Source organism: Poecilia formosa, unplaced genomic scaffold (assembly GCF_000485575.1).
Source record: "Poecilia formosa unplaced genomic scaffold, Poecilia_formosa-5.1.2 Scaffold69, whole genome shotgun sequence".
NCBI classification, from domain to species: Eukaryota; Metazoa; Chordata; class Actinopteri; order Cyprinodontiformes; family Poeciliidae; genus Poecilia; species Poecilia formosa.
The window spans coordinates 304,625-313,691 of record NW_006800008.1 but is presented as its reverse complement, the minus strand read 5'-3'; the positions used below and the strand labels follow the sequence as shown (position 1 = coordinate 313,691).

Below are 9,067 nucleotides of genomic sequence, written 5' to 3'. Positions count from 1 at the left end.
ATATATATATATGTATATGTATGTATATATGTATATATATATATATATATGTATATGTACATAATTACACAGTAAATTATATACATACAGTAAAACAATTTACAGCAAAATGTGGTTTATTTAGACTTTCATAGAAGAAATAAATGTTTCAGTCATATATTCACCATGCTGTTTATGCATTTATAAATGTCTTAGCTCCAAACTGAATATTTAATTTGCAAGCAAAATATTGAAATATTTTTATATTTAATTTGCAAATTAAATTTTTAGTTTAGCTAAATGCTGTCTGCATTACAGTGTCACCAAATGATCTCAAACCCATTTCAGTAGAACAAATCAATGTGAGGAGGTGCCATTAGTTTTTTCACCTGAACAGACAAAACTAAAGTAGTGATTATTTTTAACCCAAAGAGAAATTACCTAGAGTTCAATTATTACAGGCTGAAACCAGGATGTAGTGATGGACTCAGATCTGAACCTTCAGAGAAACATAAAGACGGTTGCAAAGTCGACCTTCTATCACCTGAAGAATATTTCCAGGACTAAACCAATACAAAAATCCCCAAAAAGATCTTGAGAAACTAATCCATGTTTCTCTTTTGTTGTATTGGTTATTTCAACTGTCAGGGGTATTTTTAATTCTTAGGAGTTAAGGTCAGACCTCAAACTAATGCTAAGCCAAATTTTGTGGAATGATCCATGGGAAGATGTTTCATTTTTCTAACTGTAGTTTTGTTTCTCTTCCTGATGACCTCTGAGCATCTACGTTCTCTTTGACCATCTCTGATCTGACATAAGCCAAATCAGCTCTTTTGTCCTCCAAAGACACGTCTACAAAATGTCCCTTTGTCCTGAAGACGATTGTTTTGACGTATTATTCACAGCTCCTATTTTTAGGGTTGGGTCTCTGGCCTTAAAAGGCAGCCGAGTCCTTACAGTATGTGCACTCACACAAGCAGAGAGCCAGTATCCACTGTCAGTGTGCATTAAAGACACGCCGTCCCGTCCTGTGGTCGGCCTCGCCGCGGGGCAGTGAGCCTCAGTGTGACGAAAGCACCAAAAAAACAAACACAGGGGGGAAAAAAAAACAAAAAACAAAGGGCAGGCTTATGTAAATGATGCACAGGCCCAGAGGATGAGATGCACGTTCATCCATCTGAGCAAACTTTAAATACACGACTTCATAACGTGGTCTTTACCACAGAGTCACCGCTGCAGCTTGAGGCATCAACAGCACCAGTCTGCTCCTGAATTCCTCTCACAGTGACTTCACCTTTTCTTCATGCCAGTTTGACAGAAATAACTTGTATTAGCAGAGTGTTGAATCACTGTGAGCATCATCCAGGGTGACGCTCCTGCATCTCATCACGTTATCAGCGGGTCTTTATGGTCTCAGATTTGACAGAAATAGGTTTTGGTCCAGTTTGTTTTATTTTTAGCTAAAACGGGAAATTGTTTTTTCACTGCATTCATTTATTCTGTGTATCTATTTCATAACTGTAAAAACATCCTTTATTTTTATGTATTGTTTGCAAGTTTTGATCATCAGATTTTGCAATTTTTGGGATGGAAGGAGGACTGACATGCAGCCAAGTGAGGCTGGCAGGCAGGTAAAGATGTCTAAGCTCTAATTAGTGTGGAAATAACAGCCAAAAGAAAAAAAAAAACATCTACATATGGGGGATGACTAAACTAAATAATTAAATATATGATTGCATATTTAGTTTTCTGTTGTTAAAATATTTCTTTAGAGGCAAGAAATGCTGATCTATTTGCCCTTCAATGTATTTTGATCAGAGGGGTGACTTAGGAAATAAAATGATCAATGTATAAGAAAACAAAAGCATGTAAAACTGTGAAACAGGCACAGAAATATATATTTTCTATATTTAAAATGTACATGTATGTTTCATTTTGGTCACTTTAGCGGTTTTACTTGTGTATTCCTTTGCCGTAATTCCACATGCAGTCACTAGAGGGCGCCGACCGCGCCGGTGGAGTACAGTTCGCTTCTTTCTGAAATGCTAACGGAAGCGCTAAGTGTTTTCATCTATTCTGGTCAGTAAAAACTCCTTAAAAACTTAAACATTAATATATTTTGAAAGATAAAACTGTTATTCAGTCATTGGTTGAACAATGCGTCAAATGAAACGGTTTATGAAGAAAATAGCCCAGATAATGCGAAATATTCTGTGTGCTACGCCATGCTAATGCTAACGGAGATTATGTGTTAAATAAAGTCAGATTCGACAAAAATTACTACATTTATTGTGTAACTTTATTATTAATTTTAAAATACGAATTTCACACCACAAAACAATTCTAAATACTTTTTTTTGTTTTTGTATAAACAGTTTTTGGTGCTTTAATACATAAGCAGAAGCTTTACTGTAAAGAAATGTAGTGATAAGGATAACATTTATAAAAACAATGAGCCAGAATTGAACTGTACACAAAAATATTGCTGGTGTTTTTGCTATTAATCAGACGCTAATTTAATTAGGATTAAATTGAGCATTCCACTCACCATTAGTGTACACTATTCAATCTCAGCGTATTGATTATTTTATTAGCGCTGCTATTGATTAAAATGTAATTTCGACATATAATTTTGAACAATCATTAGTTTTCATCCCATAGTGTTTAAACTATCCTGTACTGTCCCGGAAGCTTTTATCTACTGTTTCATAAATAAAAATAATTAAAAAAATGTATTTATTCATTCTGTTCTCTGCTGTAACAACACGTTTATTTGAAAACACTTGTTTTATGTAACTTAAGTCCAATAAATTACAATAAATACTTTTCTTATCCACTGTAGGACGATTTTAAGTTGTCTGTAATGTTTTTGGCCTAATTAAAAATAAACAGCCTCTCTCCTCTGCTGGGGCTTCTGTCATTCCTGAATTATAGTTCAGGACACAAAAAGTAATTCCAATGGTCTCTAAATGAAATAAAAACTGGAATTTAGAAGATAAACTTAATTTAATTAAGTGAGTTCTTCACTTTTTGTTTTGCTACACCTGATTGGACTGAACTGAAATTACACTGAACTTTATTAAACGTAGTAAAAACTAAGTTGGCTATTTTTCTTATTCTCCCATTGCACAATATAAACAAAAGTACATTTTCTTGTGTACAGTTTGTATAAACTGCCCCCTGCTGGCCATAATAATATAAGCAGGACTAATGTGTTTAATCATTTTTAAAGTTTTATGCAATTATCTTTTTAAATTTTTGTTATTCCAAGCTCAGTTTTTTTTTTATCAGTATGGGTTAACATTTGGGAAATTTTAAGTATATTTAAAGTCAAAATGAAAGTTTCAGTTTTTTTTAAATTTGGTGTGAAACTCCTGACCTCCAAGCTGCAGAAACACGTGCCGCTTCATCCAGAAATGGCTCACCTGCCTCCTTGAGTTTCATTTTCCACTGGAGCGTTCCAACTCTTACGTCGACGCATTCAGGCGAAGAGAGGATGAACTGAGCCAGACGGGTTCCTCCAACACAAAACACCAGACAGCAAAGCAACAAGCGGTCAACCCGATTGGGTTTCAGGTCTTCCTGAGTCTGCAGCCATATGGACTCCCAGCAGGAAGCCCAGGTGGCTCCCAAAGAAGCAGGAAGCTTTATTTCTCCTCTTTGTGCTGCCTCCTCTTTATTAGCTTCTTACTGACCAAACATAAACTCATTATCAGTTTAAAAATTGAGACATTTGGACACAAAAGAAGCTCTAAGTATTTAATTTGAAGTCAGGAGCTCCTCCCAGACTGCTTTGGTCTCCTTATGTATCGCATGATCTCATGCATTTTTAACATCCTCACTTTCCTGAGCAGATAGTCGGCCGTATAAGAGTCTGTAAAGGGAGACGGAGCGCTGTTATTGAAATATCAGCCGCTAAAGAGCCTCAGGTAGACGATGGAGACCAAAGCAGAGCGGAAACAGGGAGGGGAAACCTTTCCAGCGGGGCGGAGTCATTTCTCTGATCATTAAAACGTCATGATGTGCTCTAACAAAGACTTATGCAATTTAAACCAGATCTGATTTTTATATCTTCACTTAAGTTAGGGGTGGACGACATAGACTTAAAATTTTAGCACAATATTTTGTGGTTCTATTGTGATAACAATAAAAGTGACGATAGGAACTATTTATTTCTTTTTAGGTAACTGTGTGGCTTTGACTGCATGACAACAAATGAGAAAGTGTCAATATTAATCCATAAAGTCCCGTAATTGTTACGGAGTGTAGTTCAGGAATATATCTGAAAATACATTTATGTGTTACTGCTTATTTCTTTGATTCATCAATTCTGTATTGAAACTGATAATTTCTTTGAAACTAAACTTTTACTTTGAACCCATTTTGCAATAATTATTGAAATGGTTAAATTAAAAAAACAAATGTCCTTTTTACTCAGCTCCAACCAACGGCTGCAGAGAAGAGTGAAGAAAAATTTATCCAAACTATTCTTATTTAAAAAAAAACTTTTTTATAATTGGAATGAATTTGTTTATTCTAATAGGTGACATAAAATAATAAAGTTATCACTTCTTCTACATCTTTCCAGGAAATTCTATTGTGTGTTGAAGAAAACAGCTTTTGGCTTTTGAATTATAAAATAATCTGATCTGTTCTTTGGATTTAAGGAACCCAAAGCGGGAAAAGGAGAACACTACACAGTTCATGCAGCTACAACTCATCGCTCAAACAGGAAGATAACAGCCAAAGCGACACCTGTTGTTTGTGGGCATAAAGTTAATCTGGTAAGAAAATCTATTTTTCTGTTCTCTGTCAGTAGACAACAACTGCTAATGTCAATCAGGAGCTGGTTGATCTAATCTCAATTAGCGTTTTATATTCTATAATTAGCTTTAACTGTTTTTTTTTTTTGAGTTTCTGAGCCAAATGACTGCAGCTTTTTTTGGGCCAACAAACACACATTTAAACTTGTTTGGTTTATGTGGACTTACAGACTGTCCTTGGGATTTTGATTTTACATGCTGTTGTTCAGTGAAACTATAGAAAGCAACAGTGAGACTTAAATAATCCCTGCAGGCCTGTTCAGACACAGTAGGATATTCTGGGGAAAAAGCAACAGCGTCTTTTTGAATTCTGCCTAAATTTGTCTCAAATTACCATCTTTGTTACAAGCGGTTCCAAAATGGGAAGCACTAAGTCGATCACAATAATCAATAAATTAATTAATCGCATGATAAATTAATATCTTGCGCTTCCAGTGTTACATGTTCATTAGAGTTTAAAGTTGAAGAATGTGTTCTTGCATTATTTTACTTGAAAATGACAATTCATCGTCCAGCAACATTTATCCCGACAAAACTGTGTGAGCACTTTTAGACGTCCTTGTAGAATGCCAGTTTACTAGGTCTCCTTTTTGTATAAATCACCAAATGAATCTTCAGTTCATGAAGTAAAAATAAAGCAGGGATCAGTACATCAGAGCGATGACTCTTACAGTTAATGTGAGAGTAAAACTGAAGTATGGAGAACAAAACCAGCCTCATTAAAGTGTAATGGAGAGCTGTTTGTTGGCGCTTTAATCTGTCTATAATTAGCATGTCTGCCAGCAGCAGCTTATCACTTGTTCCTGCATGTGATTTTCACATGTCTGCTGCTCTGGCCACATCTCAACACGCCACCTGTCCATCGATGGTCATGTTCGGACCGTCCTCCTCCTCCCCCTCGAAACATCTTCATCCTGAACTCTTTAGGTTTTCACGGTTTCAAACTTCTCATCCTTTATTTATAGATTCTGAAAAAAACTGACAAAATACTGATAATTATTACGTGCATTTACAAGACATTTACCTGAGTAGAACTTAGCAGTCCGTGTTGCAACAATCTGAAGATACTTCTGACTGAAGACTGTCGACAATCCATCCTAGATACATTTTAACTGATCCTACAAGTTTAGTTAATTATTCAAAGTAATTTAAAAGTTCCTGTCTCTTAGCGAGCACTGCTTATCCACCTCATTTGCTTTTGTCTCTCCTTTGTGAATCTCTGTCTGGACCTTATTTTATTATGCATGTTTGAGAAAAAGGTCCGTTAGTGAAAATCTTATATTGAATAAATTACAAATCATTAGATTTAGTAAATAAAAAATGCACAAGTGTTTTGGGAAAGATTCCTGAATAAAAATCTTTACAGATCTTTTGTCTTTAAAGTTTTATGTTAGACATGTTTGCTTTGTTCTTACTTTAGTTTTTTGTTTTTGGTGACTTTGAGCAGAGTGGCAGAATGTTACCGGTCGGTGCGGTTCAATGGGCTATTTCATGGTCTTTTACAAAATGGACTCTATAGTTTCATGGTCCTGCTAGTAATAATAATTTGATGTTGATGTCTTAAAATATTAAATATTTCTTTACCTGTGAAACTTGTAAAGTATACCTTAACAAGATGCTCAACATTACTCGTTTCATTTTTTGTGTTCAAGTTCTCATTAAATTGTACGACTTTATTCTCGTAATAAAAAAATCTTAACCTAACTCTTATATTTATCGCAAAATTGAACTGAATTCAATGCCCAAATAAATAGAAGGTGTAAAACAAGATGGTCGCTCTGGGCGTGGTGACATCACCAAGGGACATTAATTTATTGGCCAGCCGATTTATCTGTGCTGATTTCCTTAACTTTGGGAGATTGATGATTAGTCATACATGTGATCAGTGGATCTCCACCTGGTTATGTCTGAATATTGACAGTTAACAACAGTCACCCACTGTTTCCAACTCTGCGACTTCCTTTCTACATTTAGCAACATTTCAGACAAAAAAAAAAATGGTATCGGCCAAAATCAGAATTGGCATTTCAGGATTGGTAATAGGCCATCAAACAGAAAACTGCAATTGATGCATCTCCTGCTCTGAACTGTGGAAATCCAAGCAGTGCATTGTTGAAAAACCTCCAGATTTTCCAAAAATTTAATCTTCATAAACCAAATTAATAAAATTGACTGATTGCCCAGTTGCAGGCATTGGATTTGCTAATTTTGGTGATTTCCACTCTTGCCTTTCAGCTGCTTCTGATGAAGTTGTGAGATGGTATTGTTGTTTTTGGTCCATATTTTCCAGCAAACGTGGTTGTAGACGGACATTAGAAGCTAAAATGTGTGTGTTTGTCCTGAGCGGCGCTCCATCCTCCATCCTCCTCCGTGACGTTACGCAAGCGGAGTCACCTCCTCTGTCAGTCTTTTGGTTCACAGCCCCCCTCCCTCTTCTCGCAGTAGATTAAGTGCAGCAGCAGAGAGGGGATTTGGGAGGCTACATTTCGTTAAGGCGACCCATCGACAGCCCATCATGCTCATCACCAGCAGTAATGTAAAAATATGTCATGCGGATTTCTATTTTAAGGCCAGAAAATCAGCGTATTTATCCAGAAGCAGCAGAGAGAAAGGAGAGAGTGGAACTGGCTCACTTTGAAAAAGCTGCTTGAAACCTCGAGAGGGGAGAATGAAAGTGGCTGTTAGAGGAGATGGACAGAGAGAGAGATGCAGGATTCATCCAGAGACAGATGGAGGAAGAGAAAGAAGGGATTCAGACGAAATAAAGGAGGAAATTATCACAACGTGTTCAGAAGAGAAGCAGAATATACCGAATTACAACAATAATTCCCCTATTTCTTGATCTGATTAACTTTCCCTGAATGGGTTCATTTTGACCTCTACTGGTCACCCAACCAACCAACCAACCAACCAACCAACCAACCAACCAGCCAACCAGCCAACCAACCAACCAACCAACCAACCAACCAACCAACCAACCAACCAACCAACCAACCAACCAACCAACCTTCTGTGTCTCCAACCCAGAAGCATCTGTCCCTCTGTTGCCCCCTCCCTCAGTCTTTCATTGGGGAATCTATGGAGAAAGCTAAAGATTAGGGTGATGACTCAGAGCCCTTCCAGTCTGAAGCAGCCAATTAGCTTCTCAGAAATCAAAAGAACAGCTGGAAAGGTGCCCGTTTCATTTTCTGCCCGACTTCTTGGGGAAATAGTTTTTAAAAAATTTGGTCTTAACTGTATAAACATAACACCAATCTGGCATAACATTATGACCAGCCCCGAAGACCAAATCTTCGACCAGCCCTGACTGGTCGAAGATTTATTTCATTCAGTCAATTTTATCACAGCACACATAAAATAATCCAGATTAATTAGTGTGAACCACCTAATTAAAAGTGGGGACTCAGTCACTTCCTGTTCTACTCTGAACTGCGTAGTTTAAAGTTGTTTAAAGATCTTCCAGTCCTGCAGAGAAGCACTCGGTCAGTCTGCTGGCGCGTGGACAGCAGGGCTAAATGATTGATACCAAACAAAGCTCTCTAAAGCAGCCCTTTAAATGATGGATGATCGTGAGCTGCAGCCAACACAGACAGAAGGATCGGCACGAACTCTTGGGTTACAAGGTGCAAAGTGCAAAACCAGACAGCTGACTTAGACACCCGAGACGCTGCATGAGAGGATGTCAGAAGCTAAAGGTGGCAGGAAGACAAGCAGAAAGGACAACAGCTTGGAGTCCACGTCCAGTCAGAGCTGAAAGGCTTTCTGTGGCCCATTTAGGAAATATGTTTCGTATAGAGTACATATATAGTTTAATACATGACCCTTCTTGAGGCTTGTGGTGGAAATTCAGATGATTCTGATAGGATGTGGATCAAGCAGATGATTTTCCTTTTTTATCTTTTCTCTTGTAGATTTTTGTTTGTTCTTGTTATTATTTGGCATAAAATATGACTGGAATATTTTGATATATACACGATTCATGGTTGCTCAGGTTCTCCGGGTGCAAAACAAACCCAACCAGCCCCTACCGTGATACCTGAGAGCTGATATGAGGTTCTTACATGCTCTGCATTCAGGTTGTTATGAATCTCATGGTTGATGTTAGTCTTTTTCAGGGTTTGTACGGGTCCTTAAAATCCTTGAAAATGCTTGAATTTCAATTGGAATTTCAAGGTATCAATAAATATATTTCTTTAGAAAAGAAAGTAAAAAAAACAAACTAATTTTTGGTAAAGCAGTTCTAAAATGTGACGGTCAAACACGAA

The 9,067-nt window shown here is 37.0% G+C and overlaps 1 protein-coding gene across 3 annotated transcripts in view; it reads left to right on the top strand.

Moving 5' to 3' along the window:
* The window catches only part of LOC103140191 (rho GTPase-activating protein 8-like), a 138,065-nt gene that overhangs the window by 31,624 nt on the left and 97,374 nt on the right, over nt 1–9,067 (top strand). For all 3 annotated transcript variants that reach the window (XM_016673009.1, XM_016673008.1, XM_007555199.2), the window contains 2 exons: nt 1,550–1,610; nt 4,647–4,763. In XM_016673009.1, the coding sequence (XP_016528495.1) occupies nt 1,550–1,610; nt 4,647–4,763 (178 nt within the window). The remainder of the gene's footprint in view (nt 1–1,549; nt 1,611–4,646; nt 4,764–9,067) is intronic.